This window comes from Apteryx mantelli, chromosome 7, assembly GCF_036417845.1.
Source record: "Apteryx mantelli isolate bAptMan1 chromosome 7, bAptMan1.hap1, whole genome shotgun sequence".
Taxonomy (NCBI): domain Eukaryota; kingdom Metazoa; phylum Chordata; class Aves; order Apterygiformes; family Apterygidae; genus Apteryx; species Apteryx mantelli.
Genome location: NC_089984.1, coordinates 5,832,205 through 5,853,708, shown reverse-complemented (window position 1 = coordinate 5,853,708; position 21,504 = coordinate 5,832,205). Strand labels below are relative to the sequence as shown.

The window sequence follows — 21,504 nt, the reverse complement described above, 5'->3', positions numbered from 1 at the left end:
GGGATGAGGCCACAGCAATCAGAGTGCAAAGTGCACTGCAGAGATTTGGTCCAAGTTCGTCTCACAGAGAAGCACTGGGGTATGAGTTGGCACAATCCCACTGGAACAGGCTCAGCCCTCTGCAGCGCCAGGGCTTTAACTGCTGTGTGAAGGTGATTTCCCCTTTCTGTGGGAAAACCACTCACAGAGGGGCTGGAGTGGGGTCTGCCTGCCCTGGCACTGCAGCCCCTCGCGGTTGTAGGGAGCAGGAGAGATCCCGACCTGTCCCGTTGCCTGGGCTGCCTCCCTCTCTCCCTTGCCTGTTGGGAGGTGGAGTGTCTCTCTTCCTCCACCCTTCCTGCTACTCAGGCGATAAGAGTAGTGGTCCACTGACTGACAGAGGAGCACTCCTTGCTCGTACCCAAGGCTTCCTGGTCATGTAATGCCGTGAGACGAAACCTCCTCCAAGCCTACCTGCTGCAGGGGGATTGTCCCTAGCAAAACCTGTGGGACCCTGCGTCTGACATGCTTGTTGTACAAAGGTGCTTTCCATGCCTGCCTCCCCAGAACAGACTGTGTTGCAGATAACCAGCACACTCAGAGCAGAAGGACCTTAAGGTGGCAGAGAGCCTTATCCTGCGTGCTTCTGCTGTGCTATGGCTGGAGGTGCTGTTGGACCCTTACAAGCCTTGTAGGGATTGATGCAGCCATCAGGAGTAGTTGGGGTTTAGAAACACCAGATTCAGAGAAATTCCCTGGCACGCCCCCCTCCAGCTATCAATGATGTAGGTGAGTATCTGCCCTGGATGGCACTCTGGAGGGCTGGTGTTAGACGGCTGGTTACTGTAGCGCTGCTTTCATGAAATACCAGTGTTGCTGAATTAAACGTGCCAGGTAGGTGGCTTGCGCTGTGCAAAGACTGTTCTAGAAACTTAAGCCTGGTGACAGGCTTGTTGGGGTAGCTGCAGGTCCTGGTTCTGGGGTGGGACTCAGCCTGCCAGGGACTTGTGGGGTAGGCACAGCTGGTGGAGATTTTGAGGAAGGTTATTCATTAAAAAAATGGCAACAGCCAAACACCAACAGCAAATGACAACGCAAATCAGTGACAAAGAATTGGGAAGGCAAAAGGCATGAAAAGGTTCCAGCTGCTCTCAGAAAACTTAACTGATGTGTCCCAGCACACCACCATCTTCCAGAAATAATAGCTCTGCAGGATGTCGACCGGCCAGTCTCTGTTGACTCTAAGGGCCAGCTTTTCAGAGGTCAGCTCTGTTTGCAGAAGCATCTGGGCTCTCAAATGGAGGCTCGCTAGAGCAGGGGAGTAGATCTTTCAAATATACGGCAATCGCAGGCACAAATACTGACGTTTCATTGTGTTGCAGGAGACAGCCCAGCAGCACTGTTACTTCTGAAATGCCAGAGCTCTGCAGCACCCAACTGCCTGCATCCTTCTGCACCCTGCTCCTGTGCTCCAGATACGGGATAAGGAGGAGAGACCACAGCTAAATCTGGGCTTCTCAGACAGGTAAGTTGGAAAAAAAGTGGGGAAGGGGAGAAAACAAGCTGGTTATCCCTTTGCTGGGAAATGCCAGTGATGTGGAGCTGGAGCCTGATGCTGCCTTGTTGTGTCTGTTTTGCTGCACACTGCTGACAGCGTTCATGCTCAGTGCAACCCAGACAGGGGGTGTGAGGGTTCCTCAAGTCAGTGGGCAGAGATGCTTTAGTTGTACAACCGCTGCCGAACAGCGTCTGCCCTGAACACTGTCACATAACCCGAGACAGGCGGCACACGGGTGTCAGCCAGGGGATGGAAACTAGGCAGAGCTGTTGGACGAGGGGATGTGTAAGGTGTGCAGGAGTCCCAAAGGAACCACAGATCAGGACTACCTTTTGGGAGATGAACTCGAGAGAGGCAGGGAGCACCAGGAAAGGAGGCTGGCAGTGTCTGAACTGTGGACAAGGAGGAGGGAGCACTCCAATGCCAGGTAAGAAATTAGGGTGATATTTTGGCTTGAGACAAAGGTGCTTGATGGCTGCTAGATGGTCCGTTCCCTGGATCATGGGAACCTGCAAGGCCCTGCCTTGGTGGACCTTTGCAAACAGGACCTCATTGCTGGCACAAAGCAGCAGGGACGCTACTTGTGGGCAGGCTTTGCAGGCTAGGACAGAAGAACTTGTGCCTGTCTGTCTGTGCAGACCACACCTGGGTCTGAGTTGTCCCTCACAGATGGAAGTGGGCCACACTCATTAGAAATTGTTGTCAACAAATGCTGGTAGAGGGAAAACCAGGTTCAGCATTCCCGTGCTTTGTCTTGCACTGTGCGGAGCAGTTTATGTCCCTGTTGGCTGAATTGCTGCCCTGCACGACGTGCTGGATTGCAGTCGTAGTGCTCCCAGCCCTCAGGAAGAGTCTGACAGAAATTAATGTAAAAAAGACCAAAATAGCTTTCAGAAGTAACTTGAAAACATCCTGTAGAGCCACTGGGTGGCTGTGCTTGGTGCTGTGCTTTTATGCTGAGCCTTTTACAGTTGCTCTGGAGTTAATTCCAGAATATGGCTTTCTTTGTTAGTCCTTATTCCCTAGTGGCTGATCCATGTGCTGTTTAATGTGGGCAGCTAGGGAAAAATTGTTGGCAGGATTGCAGGGAATGCAAAACGCAGTGACTGTTGCATGAGCTGTCCATGCTACGCCGCACAGGACGTGCAGCCTTGGCGGGGGGGGGGTGGCTCTGGGCAGAGGCAGCCAAGCCAGGGCCATTTGCAAAATCAATTGGAATTTGTTAGGGAAGCTAAGCAGGGCAGTGGAGGAGGAGGGAGCAGCCGGCAGCACGCAGAGTCTGGGAAAAGAGGAATCAGAAACTTTCTTGCTGGTTAGTCACTTGTTATCCGGGCACAAAGTTTTGTGACTTATTGTCTTTTACTGCTTCACCAAGAATGCGGCAGCCCCTTGACCCTGCCCTAGGGATGACCCGTCCTCTTTCCTTCTTCCTGCTTCCTTCCACCCTTCTCACCCCAGGCTCTTGAGAAATTTGGAATCAAGCTGCAAATATCTTGGTTGCACCCAAATTCCAAGATTTAAAGACAAGAAAAAATGTTGGATGGAGTAAAACTAACAAATGCCGCATATCCCCCCCATACTCCCCCCCAACACACACAGTTATCTCCGTGTAGGGAATCACTGCTCAGGCTCAACAGAAGTGAGGACTTCTTAAAGCAGATGTGGATAGCCTGTACTTAGCAGGTTGTCTGGCCTCTCTTTGACCCTCTGAGATTACAAATCCCCCCACCCTCTGCCAGTCTTTATCTGTCTAAGAGATATGTATATTTTTTGCCACGATGATGAACTCTGACAACCCATTTCTGAACCTTATCTCAGCCTCAGGATAAGCAGCTCCTAACTCCATACATGCATTTCTCACTCTGTAATGCTTAAATATAGAGCAGCCCTCAGGCTGTGATGAGTCACTTCTAATGACACTATCAGACAGTTGGCAGCCCGTGCTCCTGTTCAACAGGAGCGAAAGCTGACTGCAGCCACAAGGAGCACCGTGCACCCAGTGCACGGCAGTGCAGCTGTACACATGTATCCATGTCATCTGCTCCCGTGCTGGACAGAGCTGAAAACCCTCTTTTGGCTTTGCACATCAGTTGTGCCAAAGCACATGCCGACCCCTGCATGCCTGAGCTCAGCTCCTGACAGGGAAGCGCAGGAGCAGGTCCAATTCCTTTTGTGCATTTCTTTTTAGAGTACAATGTTACTTATACGCAGAGGCTTGTGTTGTGAGGATTCTTCCCTTCATGTTCTGTTGGGGATGTGGGGGAGGAAGGAGAGTGTAGAGATGGAGCTCTTTCTGTATCTGGTTTGGTCAGTTGGATGAGTTGCTGATTGATGTTTAAGCATGGCCTAAAGGGGACTAGGTTGCTTGCAGTTAAGGTTCCTGGGTAATCTGCTGTTGGTTCAAAGCCTGGCTTGGGAGGCAGATGAGTCACTGATTATTGGAACAAGAAAAGCAGCTTGATGATGAAATGTCCAGGTTCCTAATAGAGGAGGTCAGAGTTCAGCTGCCGCAGGGAGAATGGGTGTGGGGTTGAAGACCTGCTCCCTGCGGGGGGCTCCATCCAGGTTCTCTCCATGGGTCCTGACCCATCATTTCAGCTTTCTGTGCTGTGCATCCCCTCTCTCATAAGCACGGATACCATCGGACCCGTCCTTTTTCTTCCTGAATTGTCCTGCCCTGCGGCAATTTGCAGGCTGTTTGCCTTATCCCTGATGCTACCCCGTGTTGCTTAGTTGTAAGCTACAGCAGTTCTTATCCAGTGGGACTCCCCCCCGGGTGCTGGGCCGCGGCAGTGGGTGTAGTTGTGCCAGAAGACCCCTGTGGGACAGCTCTGCCCTGGCTACCCTGGGGTGGTGGGAGGTCACAGCACTTAAGTGCTGCTCAAGAGTGGCACAGAGGCAACCACAATTTCCCCCCCACAGCTCCTCCATGAGTGGTGGTAAGGGTTGTCTAGGCCCTCTCCACCCCCAAACCCTGTGCGGCTGCAACACAAACCAAGCAAAGGCAGGGCAACGTGTCTGACTGCTGCGAGAGGCAGGCCGTGGGCTGGGCTCGCCCCGCGAGGCCTCTGCGCTAAGCCCGGGCAGTGCCTTCTGCTGGCATGGTAACACTGGCCCAGTGGTCATGTCTCACAGCTGCAGCTGACAGTGTGTACCCGCGAAGGAGGGAGCTGGCCTCAGCCATCGCTGGCCCAGGGCAAGGAAATGGTGTCTAAGGGGCGAGCAACTGGAAATTAGCCCAGCAGAAACACCCTGAAAGTCAGGGCAGTTGGAGTAAGCAGGTGCCCTTAAAGGACAGAGCTGTGTGGCTCTGTTCGTATTCTTATGGCATCGACCCACCTGGTTTTGCTGCGGAGTCACAAGGAAGATGTTTAGCAGTAATGTATGGAATAGCTGGGGATGGAATACATTCAGATTTCCAATAAAATCACAAACTGCAGGTATGCTTTAAACTTGCTTCCAGTGGCTGCCAAATCATCTCCGCCTGTGGGCCACATGGGGTAGGGAAAAAAAGGTTGCCTAACTGCAAGCTAAGCTTAACTGTACCATTCCACAGACGAAAGGATTAAGGCTTCTAACTAGCCCTTGCTACTCTTGTTGCAGGTTCCTGATGACCGCAGAAACTACTAGGACCACTATTTTGAAAGAGCAAAGCACAGGAATGGCAATTGCGTGTAAGCTGCAGCAGAAGTCTCAGTTAAAGAAGAACTCAACTTAAACTTCCTACATGTAAGTGTTCTATTCCCCCCATCATGCTGTTGGTGTTTGTGTTGCAGGATATTCTGATCTGTCACCCCTCCCCAAACTGTTCAAATTGGGTGTTTGTTTGAACTCTTGGCTTCAGGAAGCACAAGACTTTATCATCCCCCAAAAAGGGTCTTTTAGCCACTGACACTGTTGCCCTGCCTGTTGGCAGGACCTAGCTAGGACAGAATAGAGGAGCTTGTGCAATTCCCAGCTCCTTAATGAATCCCACAGCAGTGAGACACGCGCCTCCCTCCTTTTCTTGATATATATATATATTTTTTCCACACAACATGCTTTCAGTCCAGCCTTTTCTTCTGTCCTCTTTTCCAGTCCATTAGTGCTGTGTGCTTCCAGTTGAGACCCAAAGTTCAGGTCTGAGGAGGTGTTTAATAGTAATCTGTCATAGGAGCATCTTCTGCACCTGCCCAGCTAGATTATGAAGTGAAACAAATGAGCTTAGTTTTCAGAAAACACATCTGGTGAGAAAGATCTGTATGATCAGATTTACAACAGCCATATACGATGAGAGTTTGATGTGGAGGATTTTTTCACTGCTAATGGCAGTGGCTTTTATTTTAAGCCTTTTTTTTTTTTACATTAAAAACTTTTATTACAAAAAAATTTAACAGTAAGGCAGTTTCGCAATTGTCAGTCACTGTGAGCCAAACAGTTTTCAATCATCTTTAATACAAAACTAGATTCACACAGGAGCCAAGCTCTTGATCCAAAAGCCCTTTGAGAAATGAAAGGATAAGGCAGAAAGCAACAATACCGCCTGTGTTATCATTTACACATTTAGTATTAGGTGTATGAACACTGTTGCAATGGAGAAAGATGAAATATGGATTGTCTATAACCTTAAAAAAAAAAAAAAAGCTTACCCTTTCTCTTCTAATAATCTGGCTTGGAAGATTTCAGTCTAGTGTGCCTCAGCAGACTTGAGTTTGTGCTTTTGGGGATTTTTCTTTTTTAAACCAAGCAAAATTTTCCACTGGCAAAAGACAAACCATATCTGTTCTCTGAAGAACTGCAAGTCATTGAGCAGTTCACTGCCTTAAAAAGTCATGCACTGAAACATTTTTAACTACCTAAACAATGCCTCTTAAAAGCCCATTCTTAAAATCCTGTTAATACTAGAAATACTCAGCAGTAAGTGAGATGAGGGAGGTAAAGTGGTTAGCAAACTTCCCAGGTCAGACATTGCAAAACAACTTCTTTCATGCTTGCTGCTCCTCTTTTGATGTTGCTTGAACAGGGGTGGGAAGTCATTGCTTGCTACAACCAAATTGTAATTTCTCATTGCTCCAACCCTTCCCTTTTTAATCCGACACATAAGAGACCAGGGTGTTTTCTTCCAACGTGACGGTATCTAAAGCAGTCACTGGCACGCTTCATCCAATATTTGTCTTTTACCTTACTTAAATTCCACAATCTTTAGCTATTAATTATTTTAATGTGTTGAGGAACTCCTCTTTGCACTTTAGAAAAACAGCTTTTCAGTAATAGCAAAACTAGATGCTGTTTACTAAACGTGTCCATGGTGATAATACATTGATTTCTTTTTGTGCTTGTTAGCTACCCAAGACTGGCTTTTAGACAAGCATTTGTAGATGCCTTTGAGCTAGTGAGAGGAAAGTTAATGCCCCAGAATAATACTCCTAACACCCTATTATCTATTGTGTTCTTTTTCTTGCAGGAAAGTGGCAGGACATAGTTACTAGTGGCAGCCATCGTTACCAAAAGAACAGCTTAAAAGAGCCAACAGGATGGGAAAGAAAAACCACAGATAAGAGTGGAGATGAATCTACTGACACTGTGTAAAAGGGAGAAAACTGAGGTAAGTAGAAATATGTTACGCTTTTTAATAGTTACAATCTAGCGAACAAAAAGTATGCTCTGATAACTCACTTCGGTGAAAATCTGTTTTATTCAGACACTGCTCTATTGTACTAGCAATTTTGATGAAATGAGCAGTACAGCAGTGAGGGGGAACTTTTTTTTTCTTGTTTTTTATCTGTTTTCTAAAGTGCAGGATGGACTTTGTTTGACATCTTTGAAAAATCACTGGCAAAACACAAGAAGGTGCAGGGCTAAGGTTGAGCATTCTGTAGGTCTCATTGCTAATAGGTTTAGAAATTTAACAATGCATTTTCCAGCAAAGATTTTAAGTGTCTTTTATAAATATGCCTTTTGAAAGTATGCTGTTTCTCAAACTATAGTACCTTAAACTGTATTCTCATTGCTCCAGAGGTATTTCTAACATGTTAGTAGTTGGTCTCTTCTACCTTTTGGCTCATTTTTCAAGATTTTATTGAGGCAGAAAATCCAATTAACTAAAATTGGAATTTTTTCCTTGGTAAAGACTTCAGGCTTTGACCCCTACATCAGTAAAACCGTCATCATCCAGAAAATTAGACTGTTTTAAGACAGGCAGAGTCTGGTGCAGCTCACTTTGATTCTTGTCCTCATGCTAGTGGAATATTTAGATGTTTTGCTATAAATGCTGCTGTTGAAAAACGTCTTAGGAAAGCGACCCTCCCTGCAGCCTCTGCCCCTGCTCCGCTGGGCTCTTTCTGTGCTGGCAGGCAGCAGGGACGGCAGTTATTTCTCCTGCAGGGATTTGAACAGCAGAACAAAAGTTCAACAGCTACAGCAGCCACAGTCTCATCTCCCTCAGAGGTTTCAACTTCATCTCATTGTAAGGATGACTTGTCACAAGCTAAGGTACCTGAAAGTCACTAACAAGCAAGTTCTTCCAGTGCGGGCACCAGTGACTCGGGGACTGTTTTTCTGCACGCTGGCCACGAAACAGGAAAACTCCGACCCTGGTTGGTGGGGAGAGGAGTAGTGAAGTAAGCAGCACCAAAGCCTCTGAAGGAGGCCCACTTCCCTGTGCTTCCTCGCTCACGAGCACCAGTGACAGCTAAGAGGAGGGGGAGGCAGCACAAAGCGCTCTGCTGCAGTGGAGGCAGCCTCCACCAGGTAAGTGACACCAAACTATCAAGAGCAGGTACCTTCTCTAGCATCCTGTGCAAATAGTCGCCCTGTGATTAAAGGCATGACACTGCTATGGCATGCATTCAGCATCCCCAACAGAAAACACATATGCAAAATAAAAGGCATCTAAAAAAAGATTTAGGATTATAAATAGGCCATCTATTTCTCACAAAACACTCAAGAACTGAGAGGACAAAGTTGGCTTTTCAGGAATAAGAGCGTTCTATGGTGACTACATATGATTACCTAATCACCTGAAGTCTCAAAACCAATTTGAAATTCCAGTATCCTAAGGCACGATTACTTTGATTAATGAAGATGGCAACATTCCCATCCCCACTGCCCAAGGAATAGATGTAAGAGTTTATTACTAAGACAGAATAAAAGCAGCATTTGTTTCTTGTTATGTGGACAAGCTTACTTAAGAAAAAAAACGGAGGGGAGACAGGCTGTAATTGTCAGGCTGCCCTGATGCAGGTGAGCATTTGACACAACACTGCTAAAGCATCTCATCTACGCACACGGAACTGCTGGCTCACGTTTTCAAGGTTAAGAGCCAAATTCACCAGAGGCATAAAAAGGAAGACAGTTCACAAATTTGGGCTATTGTGGAAGTGGAAAAACAGGCTAAAACAGACAATAATAACCTGTTTCCCAGAGAAACGCAAAGCATGCCCACAGTTTTCAACAGTAGTGGTCAGGCACTCTACAAGAGCAAGGAGTCCGATGTCTGGAAATTTAGGAATATGAACTGGTTTAATACAGCCTTCCTAGAAAAGAGTCCTCCCATTACATCATCTGGTCAGCATTTATTGCACCATTGGCAGACTGACATTTGCGAGGACTCTAAAGCAAACAATCGCTGGCTTTCCGTGCTGATCAGCGAGGCTAACGGTGAAGGGCACACCACACGCAACACCACTGTTAGTTGTGGCTCTGATCTGTATTTTGTCCTTTTTTTCTGTAACACTCACAGACTTTTAAAGTCAATATATTCTGTGTATAAAACAGTAAAGGGATATTTTAGAGGGAACTAAAAGCATGTTTGTTTTGTCCACAGATGAAACACTGGTGTAGTTGAAGACTGAACCTGTAGTGGAGTGTTAGTCAATTGTAAACTGTAGAAGATCTGTGCATTTTACACAAACTGAATACAGAAGAGAAAAAGGAGGAGTCTGCATCATTCCAACTCTGATAAAGTGCACGGTCTTCGGAATTCCTGTCCCCGTTCATGGAGCCATTTATTGGATACTGCAAAAACATAAAGGTATTTGATCACTGCACCTGTGTAGCTCCAGCTTCTGTTTAAATACATGCTGTTTGATAGCTTTCAGTTAAGCAAAGGATCATTTTAACATACACACACATACACGCAAATGTGGAGCTGGTTTCATAAATCCAAGAAGAAAAAACTTCCCATAGCTGCAAAATTATGAAAGACTATTAAAGTAGATCCCTGGTACTAAATTCTTTCCTTTATAAAGGAACTAACAGTTTTGGCTGCTTTTTATCCCATCATGAAGTCCAAAGGAAAAAGAAAACTAAACCCACAAACAAATCCTGAACCTCTCACTCACAGGCACTTAAAACAACTTAAGGGGTACTTACCCCATTTGTTTCCAACTAGTACTGGGCAGGCTGCATGCCGTGTGCTGTAGTCGCCTTCTCCACTTGGAAAGAGATTGTACCAGAATACAGCTGTGCCCTGCAGAAATCGCAGTGGAGACTCTCAGCATCTTGCTCTGTGATGCACACGTTCACCCCAGCACTACTTCATCATAAAGGTAGGTGTCTTTGTATTTCAAATGTTCCTTTAAAATTGAAGAGTCTCTTCCATTTTCTAAAATTTGCTTTCCTAAGGAATGAGTCTCCTTTGACTCACATATTCTTGTTTTTTATTTATTTTTCTTTACTCTAAGCCAATTTCATTCGACTCTGACTACTTTTAGAAAAGCAGGACAGTTTCCTAAAAATGAGCAGCAGGCTAGCAAAGACAGCCCTTATTCCTGACCCCTCTGAGGGAAAAGCCTTAGCAGGAGCACAGAATTTCGGACAGAACTCCCTACGGAAGCCCCAAGACAAATCTATAAAACCACCACAGCAGTAAGAAACCTACTCGCAGATCCGAATATTTTTAAAATGTGTTTTGAAGTACTGTTTTCCTTAAATGTTTTGTAAAGTTTATACATTGGAAGTAGTTAAGTCATAGTTATGTTTTGGACTTAACACACAGTAGATCAGAGGTCTTGACTTACTTGTATAAGAAGCTTAACACAGGTGAACAGCACCCCTGGAATCACTAGTACTGCTCCAGTGGCTTCACTTACTGTGCTGCCATGAACAACGCTCTAATCATCTCTCAGCAAGCTCATTTCATAGTTTCCTTTTCAACATTCAAATATACAATCTGCCATAGTTTTGAGGAGATGGAGAGAGGAATGGTTAATAGGGGATCAAAACCCCTGCTTACCTTTTTAGGCCAAACGCTAGCTCCTACTTCCGGAAAGACAGTAGCTCCCCCTGCTGACACATCACTCATCTGAAAAGGTGGAAAACAGCCCAGGTAAGTTGCAAGCCAAAGCATTCCCAAAGTGCCACGTTTTAGTAAAATAAAATTAAGGTACCGAAAAACTTAATTTTTACCTTCCCATTAGAGAGCAAAGACTGTGTGACTAATAGCCTAATAAAACAAGACTAAAACCCACCCACTTTGTGCAAAGCCAGATAGCCAGCCTTGTCCCAGAATGTTACCTGCTCAAATGTTTTGGCATAGAGCATACTGTAAATACCTATGTAGATATAAAAGTGAACAGACAGTCAAATAGTTTAAATCCTCCTTAGGAATACGTGTAAGAACAATTATTTCTGGGTAAGAAGATACCCATATTTACCACTAAGTTACTGGCTGCCTTCATTTGCGAGTCACTTCAATAAAAAATTTAATGAAATCATTCAACTATATAGAATATGCAGAGATAGATATTTTTGGCAATAGCACATGACAGGAATATGTCACTTACATAAAACAACCAAGTAGCAATTCTGTTGCCTGTTCCCAGTTCCTTAAAAGCATCTGGCTCATCTTTCTGTGAATAAAAGCAAGCAGATTTAATAAGCGTTTCATTTTGATTATATAGAGGAGTCAGTGACATACAGCTGCAGTGCCAGCAGCAGACAAACTCATGCAGAAAAATGAATTCATTCCCTCTATTTGGAAGGAAGGGAGGATGAAATATGAGTGTACCTATTAATTCAAATAAAGCAGGCATTTTAAAATTCTATGGGACAGGGAAGGCAGGAGCCCAAGTTGCTAATGGTTAAGAACAACTTTGTTGTCTGAAAATTAGTACATAAATCCTCTTCACAGCCACAGGCTTAATTATTTAATCGCGCTCATGTCTCTGCTCTTGTCCTTGCCAAAGATGAGCTAGAGTGAGACAGCTCTGGAGTCCCAGGTTCACTGGGAGTCATGCTAGGGGCAGAGCTCTCGCAGGAGGGGCTCCAAGCATGCCCTGAAGGCAGCGCGCCAGCCCTGCTCGCTGCAGGGTTTCTGCCCATATAGGCCTGTCCTCTTTCCTGCTCCCGGCTGTTCTGACCTCGTGGCGGAGCTGTACGTGACGGCTGCTGCGCCAGGTATGCTGCTGCTTACACTATTTGGCTTTCTGCATTCTGCGCTCCTCCCTGGCACACACACATCTTCGAGTGCCGTTAAAAGTCTTAACGATGTGATTCATTAAGCAGTGCCCTCTCTCAGCCACAGAGCGCCTGGCAGTAATGTGGCAGTAATTCCTGAAGCTTTTGACAGGAATAAGTAATCCCTGCCTAAATGCGTGAGAATGCACTTTCTGTCGCCGCGTACACTGCAAGCCCAGCGCTGTGTTCAGAGAGGAAGCCGCTTCCCCTCCACACTCCAGCCTGTGCGTCTACGTTACCTGAAAATAATGTGAATGTTACCTTTCATTACAGCTGGGGAAAGAGTGAGGAAGCTGAGCACTCCGCAGAGCTGAAGCTTGCAACAGGCTAACAAACTATCCAAAAGATCCATTTTGGTAAGTAGCCATTTTATAATCACTTTGACTTAAAAGAACAAAAATCCATTTTGATGGGTCTATGAGACTAATTTCTGTCGCATCTTATTTTTATGTCTAGAGCCCACCCACTGTGACCACTATTTGTGCTCAAATTTTAGCAGTTGTTACTCTGGAAATTAACCCATGCATTTCAACCCAAAATCTGTTAATCATTTGCAATGCTTTTGAGCGCATGCCTACAGAGCAGAGATTCTGATTAATAGTTGGTGGATTTGATTCATAGCGTAAGGTTAATCTGAAGGTGTTAAATCACGCGCAAGTATGCCCAATAAATAACCAACTGAATTCAGTAGCATTATTTCCAGCAATCTGAGGTTTAAGCTGGAACAGAAATAGGTTAGGAATTTAAATCAAATAAACCAAGCAAGGATGAGGAGATGAGGAGAACTTAGTAGGCTTTTGGCAGTTTCAGTAGTCTGTTAGCAATCAGCATGTAGAGTACAATACAGAGCATTTATATTTTCAGATGTCTTCAACAGTATGGAAGATGTCTGTCTCAGCTCTGGGGGACGAAGTTCTCTCTCCACATCGCATGCTCGCACGGTAAGCTGCAAGGCAAGTTTTCCTACGCGGCCCGTGAAGCCCTTCTCACAGGAAAGGGCATTAAGCTCTCGCCCCTACTGTCAGGCTAGCCTCCTCAGCAGCGCGCGCTGCACTGCACACGCATCTATGGTAGCTACGATGCTGCTATCTTCTTCCGTGCGCATGAGGAACACAGGACTTACCCTGTGCATTGTACAGTCTGACTGCACTTCCTTCAGTGACTTTAACAAAACGGGCTTTATGTGGCCAGCAAAATTATTTCTAAATGTTTCTCTAGTTTTAGGATGAAGCTAATGGCCTTTGCTCTGTTGAGAAGAATCAGTCATCTCCTTAGAAATAACTCTTTTTAAATTATGTTTCTGAAGAAAAACCATTTTGCTCCATAATGCCTGTATTGTTTATCAGTTCAGCTGGTGGTTTAGAGGGCTTTCTCCACTAACACAGATTAGAAAGTTGAAGGACTGTGAAGTGTAATACACATTAAAGAATAAAAATGGTGCCACAGCCAAGAGGCCTAGGCTTCACCAGATTACTATCTCTCCTCCATTTCTTTACTTGCCCGTGCAAAGTCAAAGTGGGGTTCATACTGTCCTCCCACTCCATAATTTGCCACCTGAAAAAGAGAAACACAGTGCTTGTGAAGAAGAAGGAGATGGAGACAGAAAATAGGACTTACCCTTCCAAAATCAAAATGAGGCTCATACTGGCCTCCTACGCCGTAGTTGGCTACCTACGGTGAAAGAAGAAGCACAAACATCTAGTAAAGCAGTATTTTGTCTAGACAAGAAGGGGCAAGAATTTGACACATATCATCTATAACCTCTGGATAGATGAAGTTCATAGGAAATTACAAGCCCCTGTCAACTAAACTGTACGGTATGCAGCAAAGCCCTACTGGGTTTATTCACAGATAGCTTTGATTTCATTGAGATTCTTCATCAGTTTAGAGCCAGAACATGACTCTGAGCTTTGGGGACTCAGTCCCTCTCCAGCTCCCTCAACCACGCTCCAGCTCCCAGCTGCAGCTTAAACTTCCCTGACCCTGCAGGTCAGCTTTGCTGAAAGCTCTCCTGCCCCGCTGAACGGTAAAGCCACTCTCCCATTTCTGAGCGCCTGCTCAAAATGCCACTTGTCTTCCTAAGGACTTCCAGCTCTTTGAAGCTGACTGGCACCTTTCAAGACTCCTGACAGCCACAGGCTCCAAGGAGACCCGAGATCCCTGGCTACAGGAGAGGCAGCACATCCAAGACCCGTACTGCAAGCTGTATTTTCCCCACCGCTCTGAGTGTGTCTCACTCCAGGTAAGGACTCTAGTACTCAGAGCAGCCACTGCTGTTGCTGTAACCTGCTCCGACCCTGCTCCCAGCCCTTCTCTGTCCAACAACCATCCTACAGCTGCCACAACAGATACAGATCAGTGAGACCATCGGTAGTTTCCCCAGGAGGGCGCACACCCCTCTCCGCACCAGCCTGCCTATAATGCATGAACCTTTTGAGTGTTCCTGCTTGTAATGGCTCACTTGGTTTTATACCAGCACATTCCCACCCTGCTTCCCCCAGGGTCCAAAAATAAAACTTTTCTATAAAAACTTTAAAGGCTATTTCTCTTCAAAATGGGTCATGGCACTTTTACATTCTCCATTCAATTTTAAGTCACTTTTTGATCTTGATGTCTATCAAGACCCACTCTCCTTTTTTGCCAGTGGACTTTTTCTTCTCCTCTGTGCATTCATAATCTCAATTTTCAGCCAGATGCTTGGGCACCTTATCATGAGGAATCTTCATGGAGCAGCAGCTTTCATGGAACTACAGTGCTGCTTTCTATACATTAACACTTGCTCAAAATCAGCAAAGCAGCATTCTAGCTGTTCACTTAAGAGCCCCAAGTATATAAATAAAAGTACTTTTAAAATAAAGCTTATTTGAGTTAGTTACACGTACAGTCAATCTTTCCATATTGCAAAGATTCTGGACACACTGTTGGCCTTCTAGGACCACAGAGGCAATGGGAAATCAGAACAACCATTCTTCCCCCATTTCCTCAAATATGAGTCCAGGTAAACTCTTCACTATTACCACAGAAGCAAAGTTTAACCTTGCAGTAACAAAACTGGATTTTATTAGTATAATAAAAATTATACTAATTTGTATTCACTTTATAGTAAGCATCCCTCCAGCAAGAGAAAGCCATTTCACACCTCAGTACTGCTAAGCAAGTACTTGCTCTGCAAGACCACTTTGTTTCTACCACCCTGTAAAAACACACCCATTCTTCCCACAAGCTTGAATCAAGCCAGTTATCAAATTATTAGCTCGCCCTGGATCAAATCAGCTTTTGTGGCCACCTCCCAAGCTCTACCTGGGTGTGTACCACGCTGCACACAAAGTCATCCAGAATGAAAGGGCTGCTGACAGTCATGCTTGTTTTAACGGTTTACCTGTAGTTCCTCGGCTGTGGAGACATCAAGTCCTGTTAGGTCCTGTATCCTTGTGTTAATGCGAGATACCACGGGGCTTTCATATCCAGACAACCAAGCACTAAGTTGTAAAAAAAAATAAAAATTAATATGTAATAGTAGACAATAAGCTACCAGTACAAATGCATCATTCAGAATTGCTTCTTATTTGAGATTTTTCTCAGATTTTAGAAGAAAAATGGTAGGTCAGAAATATTTTCAGGGGCATTACTGAGAGCTGCATTTAATAAGCTGCGTTTTCTAGAGAACACTTACAACACCAGCTTAAGAAAGCCTCAAAATGAAGGGCCTTACTTTCCATACTGGGAACTATCAAATGACTGAGAAACCCATACTTAAGTTAAGCAAACACCCTTCCAAATGGTGACATTTGGTTCAAGCTATTTTCTAAAGCAGGCAGATCATGGTTTTGCTCTTATCCATGCCAAACAGCTAATTTAGACCACACAGTTGATACACCTGGATGCAGCACTTCGGAGAGGACCAGGTGACCTACTCCAGTGTGCACAGAGTCTGTGTAATTGTAACTCAACTCTCCTGCCTCACCAACTCACAGATAAGCGAGTGCTCTGTGATCTGTCATTTCACATTACTTACCTGTCTGGCAGTACTAAAAACCATTAAGGAAACAATTAAATAAGGCACAAAACCCTTCACCACGTACCCTGTTGAACAAGCTGTTCCAAAACAGCCTATTCTAAGAATTTGGTATTTAGCACATGTTTTGAGTACACAGTGATTAAAATACATATGTATATATTTACTCCTCCCTTTACACATCAGCCTTGCAATTCAAAAACCGTCTTCAAAATGACTGCCTCCTATTTATAAATTAGGAAACTTCAGCTGGAAATGCTGCATTTAAAACACTTTGCAAATGAGTCAGCAGAGAAAGGAATAAAACAACTACTAAGCAGTACTACACAAGAACCACTACCTTCACCCAGACTGTCTCCTGACCCAGTTTAGCAGTTTATACTCTAAATAGTTGCTCATTCCTGAAAGCCGGCTGAATGAAAAGCAGCTATGTCATCCAAAAGCAGCCACAGACATACCCTGCCTATTGCTGTTTGGCAGAAAAGAGCACCTGCTTACTGTGACTGCAGCTTTGTGCATCCCCACCGGACCCTTACCAGCCATGAACCAGTTACATGGAAATACACATGCATTTCATCTCTTTATAAGAGAAATAGCAATCCCACCTATCCATCTGGCTGTTTGCTTGTTTGGTTTTTTTTTTTAAAAAGAAACACTCTTCTGCTCACAGGATGTTTTTTTCTTTTTTCTTTTCCTCTTCTCTCTCCCCCCCCCCCCCAACTGCTTTACTCTTCTGGTTCTAGCCCAATGCACCTTTATCTTACCTGGTCCTCTGTTCTTGCTGCGTGCACGCTCACTACCTACCCGGTCCTCTTCTCTGTTTAACTTGGCAATTCCTCTTACTATTCATGATGATAATAATGAGTTTGGCCCATTCTTCCCTTTCTGCAGAAAGATGGAGAGTGCTAGTTCTGCCTTTTCTCTAGCATCTGACCTGGCCTCTGGACTCCCCAGCAGCTCCTGGTGCTTTTACACGACTGTTCCACAACCATACCTGGGCTCAGAGCCTAGCCGGCAAGTATATCATGGTATTGCTACTCAAATGAAGCTTCACATCTATACTAAATTCCATTTTTTGTTTACTTTTTACATGATTCTTATTAAAAAAAAGAAAAAAAAACACCAGAATGCTTTGCATGGGAGGAACAGTAGCATGACACTTGACACAAGGCACTGACACAGGTTACAGAATCTCTATGAGCATGGATTTTTTTTTTTTTTTAATGAAACAACATATACTATACATAGAAGAAATAAAATCTCAAAACAGACTTGTGCAAACACGTATAAAACTCTATCCACTTCTAAACACTGTTAGTATAAGAAGATGTTACAGTGCAACCCTCCTAGACTTAAGACAGTAGGAGAAAGCAAGGCAGCTGTTTCTATGAAGCGCTTCCAAATGAAAAGCAGCTATGCAGCCCAGGTGCTCGCAGCCACATTCAACAGGCAATGCTCGCAAGCAGGCCTAACCTCACGCTTCTTAATACCCAAGAAAAGCCCAACACAGCCATCAGGCGAGCCCAGCAAGCCTTCAACGTGCATGCTCTAGCTACTGCTGTCCAGTCTTCTGGAAAGGCTTAAAACAAATCAGCAAGCAACAAAAAGCCACTTTCTCCCTCACCAGTGGCACATGTGATACAGGATTAATAGCTTGTTTTTTTAATGTAGGCATAGTCCAAGGTTCAGAGCAATTCACATTAAATGCACACAAGCTCTACTCTTCAACATAAGTTTGTTAAGTTGCTCACTTGGATGAAAAGCATTCTGTTGTATTTTTGACTAGCTGGCACCCATGACTCCACCATCACCAGAAAACTTCTTATTAACAAAAAAAGGGACAAACTTATTTCATGGGGAAGCCATAAGCATCTCAATTTAAGGTGCAACCACAATGACTTTGCTTAATGGAGGATTTGACATTTCTTTAAAACCTGCCACATCAGCAGCCAAAATTGCAAAAGACTACAAAGCACCAAAAGACATCCATGAACTAAGCTAATATTTTATAGAAACTGAAAGAACTGAAGTGCTGAATACACACCATGGGGTTTCTTTTCTTCCTCCTCACACCAATATCTGGCAGTAAGCTTTTAATTTTATGTTCAGTACAAACAGCTAGCTTCTTTTTTTAAAGCATCAACTCCCCCTTTAAAATTCTCTATCAGATATCCCACTAGAGATTTTAATAGCATAAGATTTCATAAACAAATATTTGTATGTAGAAATAATTTTAGACTAACCAGTATATTATTTGGAAAAAACAGACAACTGTCTAGAGACACATGACATATATGGGCTCATGTGCCCAAAAGCTTGTCTACTGCTCTAACTGTACTGCGCTGGTCTAGTAACAGGCATTACCTACCTCCTGTCCTTTTAGTCACAGCTACAACAGCACCGCACCAGACTATTTCAGCATGGCTTTTGTAACCACGGCTATTGGTCACATGAAATAGTCCTGCATGTTTAAAACTTTCTAAAATATATTTAGTATGTAAAAGTATTAGTAGAGAGGCAACAGTGATTGATTGAATGAAAACACAGGCTGGTATTCCTGGTGGAAACTTTAACATCATATGCTATGAGCTTCAGCTGGCTTTTGGAGAAAAGGGAGGAAAAAGGCGGGGGAGGAGGAACAGCTGCTTTAAAAGCAGTGCAGTGTCAGACTGGCTGAGTTTATTCTGGTACTGCACACAGCATGGCTTGATGGTGCTTCTCATACTGCTGGCACGGTGCCCCCTTTTATACAGTCTGCCACGTACTGCACAGCGAACAGTAGTCCTCTCAAAGAGAGGAATGCTGTAATTTAGATGGGCATTTGCTAGGAAAGAATGTTTGAAGGGGGGAAGCAGTAATCTATTAAAAAAATAAAGCATTTTTTGGTTTTCAGGAGCAATGATTCATCCGGAATCCAAACCAGCTCCAACAGCCCCAACAGGAGGACACTGCTACCAGTGATTCTGCCAGAGAAGTTCCAGTGACCTCGCATGAATAACATGATTTTTCTAAAGCATCTCGCCTGGGGTTTGGGGTTTTTCTTGGGGGTGAGGTTTATTTCCCATCACAATTTTAGCTGTCAGAGTCTCCCAAAGTATATACCGCCTAAACAATTAGCATGTGGAGGAACACAAAGGAGAGGGGAGGCAGGAGAAAGGAAGATTTCCCTCCTTCCACCCCTGTGGCAATCCCTTTACTCAAAAAAGTTCTCTTCACTAACTAACTTCTTAGCAATTTCTTACACCCATTTACTTGTACTTCTCTTTGCAGTCCCAATTCTAGTTTCCAACAAGATAAGGAATTTAAACACTCAGCCCAATACAATCTGATTTCATTCTGAGTTACTTATGTGCGCTGGAAGGAGTCCCAGACTGACACCTTTTTGAGCACCAAACCTTGCAAGTTTAAATAGTTTTAAGGCTCTTATTCACAAGGTACCAGTCGCTAGGCTTTATTCCAGGTTTGCAGCACACCGAGCAGCACTTCACATACCGCAAGTGCTCTTGTACTTGATTGCACAGTTCCTAGGCCAGGTAGAGCCCACAGCTGGGTCTAAAGTGAGATTACATCCCTCGGAGAAATAGTTATTTTGTCGGGTCTCTCAGGAAGCCAGTGGTAATGGCAAACAGATCTAGCTGCACTGGGCCCAGGCAGACACAGGCTCATGAGGGAAACAGCTGGTAAATGAGTAGTGTCTAAAACTTTATCCGACTATGGCATTTGCAATGTATGCAGAGCAGCAAATAATCCAATTCCCTTCAAAAACACAAAATACAGTCTTTAATATGTAAGATAACAGCAATAATATGCTTGGTATTCGCTGAAACACCTAGAACCCCCATATTGACAGGGTGTTCATATATGTGATTATTAAAAGCGAAATTACTATTTCCTTATATAAGCTGAAACTGGTATATAACATTGCCAAATAGCTGAAATTTATTGGTCTTTTGGATGATTCTGTCTGTATCATTGCATGACACAGCCTCATTGGTACAACATTTCCAAGGCATAAGACTTCCCACTAAAGAAAAAGCAAAACCTTAAGTAAAAAGTCCTCTCAGTGGGGGTCATCTGTTTACCCAGGGGCCAGTTACACCTCTCAGTCGCTTTCAGGTAGTCATCCAGTCACCCTCGCAACCTGCTACTGCCAGACAGCACATCGCGTTAACAGAAACTGCGACTGGGTCTCCAGATGGATTAACAGGCGACTTCTATAAATGCCCCAAACCGGTTGCGTCACAGAAGACAAATCATGAAACTGAACAAATGCTTTCTGTAAAATGCACAGGCACAGATGACCAGGACAGAACACAAAAGGACTTGCAAAGAAAAATTAAAAAACAATTAAATCTAATGCATGTCAAATAAGAAGCCGTATGTTCCTAAAGTCACTCTGGACAGGCCCCGTGAAGGTAGTTTTAAGAAACAAGTATGTAGGCGCTCACTTCCAACAATTGTGAAAAGACTCCAAATATTTGCATGCACTTCGAAGAGTGGAAGTACATGTTGCGAAAAATGCTATGTGGAGGGGTGGGTGTGAGTGTGGGTCTAAATAAAAATAGAAAGTTTTTAACTTGCCACTACTTGTAACAAGCCTGGTTTTAAAGATCAGATTTCAGCTGTAACATTTGGTAGTTTCCATACCAGTTATAATCATCCCTGGATCAATCAACTTTTTTGTGGTGAGTATTTGGAAGCACTGTATCTTTGTAAAGAAATAAATAAAACACATTTCTGCTTAAGCTATTAAGTCTTTCTAATTTCTTTTTTGTTCAAAGAATACAAATGAACACTATGTTTTCTGTTAAAGCAGCAACTACTTTCAATCGTTTAGCATTATTAAAGTTACCAGCTAGCATTAAATTGCACTATACCTATGATTTATAGCAGCTCATCGGTGCCTAGTTCTCAGTACAGTATGTATCAATATTGAAGATTAGTGGTGTAGATGAGCGACACACAGCCTTCTCCCATTGTTAGTGTAAGCAGAACCCTTCATTTCGACAACGTTTTTAGTACATTAGTTGCATTATACAGGCCACGACGAGCAAAAGTGGAAACTTCAGTTTTAGCTACCACTAACATTTAAAAATAGTTTACGTTTCAGCAGACCACTTGCTTTATTGTGACAGTTCATTCTGCTTTAGGCCATTCTCTTTCTTCTAAAGAGAAAGACTATACCAGCTGTGCAAAGTCCTTATCTGCCCCAGGCCTAGCGATGAAGCAGCGCAGTCACAGAACAGACCTCCTCGGACTGGGCGTACGTTCGGAGACGCTCCCTTACCTCTTAGAGACTCTGTAATGTGCTGTGGTCAGTTTCCCAGTCTCAGGGTCATGCACAGTAGCACGGCTCAGCTACAAAAAGAGAAAGGACAAGGGCTTACCCACCTCGTCGGCTGCTTTTTGCCAAGCCACAGGTGTTTGAAAGGGTTCCGATTGGTCTGGATGGTATGCAATGCTCTTAAATTAGCAATATTAGGAGGGCAACAGAAGCTGTAGCTGCCATTTCCAA

General features: G+C 44.1%; 1 protein-coding gene and 1 long non-coding RNA gene across 6 annotated transcripts in view; one reads left to right on the top strand and one right to left on the bottom strand.

The window, feature by feature from the left end:
• Positions 1-5,951: 5,951 nt before the first annotated feature.
• Positions 5,952-21,504, bottom strand: part of P4HA1 (prolyl 4-hydroxylase subunit alpha 1) — a 38,556-nt gene continuing 23,003 nt past the window's right edge. The window contains exons 9-15 of one of the 2 annotated variants that reach the window (XM_067299685.1): positions 21,277-21,347; positions 15,354-15,453; positions 13,592-13,645; positions 11,302-11,367; positions 10,752-10,820; positions 9,890-9,986; positions 5,952-9,532 (exon numbers count right to left, since the gene is read on the bottom strand). In XM_067299685.1, coding sequence (XP_067155786.1) covers positions 9,462-9,532; positions 9,890-9,986; positions 10,752-10,820; positions 11,302-11,367; positions 13,592-13,645; positions 15,354-15,453; positions 21,277-21,347 — 528 coding nt within the window. In that variant the 3' untranslated portion in view covers positions 5,952-9,461. The remainder of the gene's footprint in view (positions 9,533-9,889; positions 9,987-10,751; positions 10,821-11,301; positions 11,368-13,591; positions 13,646-15,353; positions 15,454-21,276; positions 21,348-21,504) is intronic. The other variant, XM_067299686.1, reaches the window with a different exon arrangement.
• LOC106498585 (uncharacterized) lies at positions 9,994-20,734 on the top strand. 4 transcript variants are annotated; one of them, XR_010884686.1, is made up of 6 exons: positions 9,994-10,065; positions 10,760-10,844; positions 12,248-12,915; positions 14,058-14,216; positions 16,881-17,003; positions 18,883-20,734. It is a non-coding gene; the product is annotated as an uncharacterized lncRNA (long non-coding RNA). The 4 variants fall into 4 exon arrangements; XR_010884687.1 differs by lacking the exons at positions 9,994-10,065; positions 10,760-10,844 and having other exon boundaries at positions 11,374-12,330; positions 12,839-12,915; XR_010884684.1 differs by lacking the exons at positions 9,994-10,065; positions 10,760-10,844 and having other exon boundaries at positions 11,374-12,915.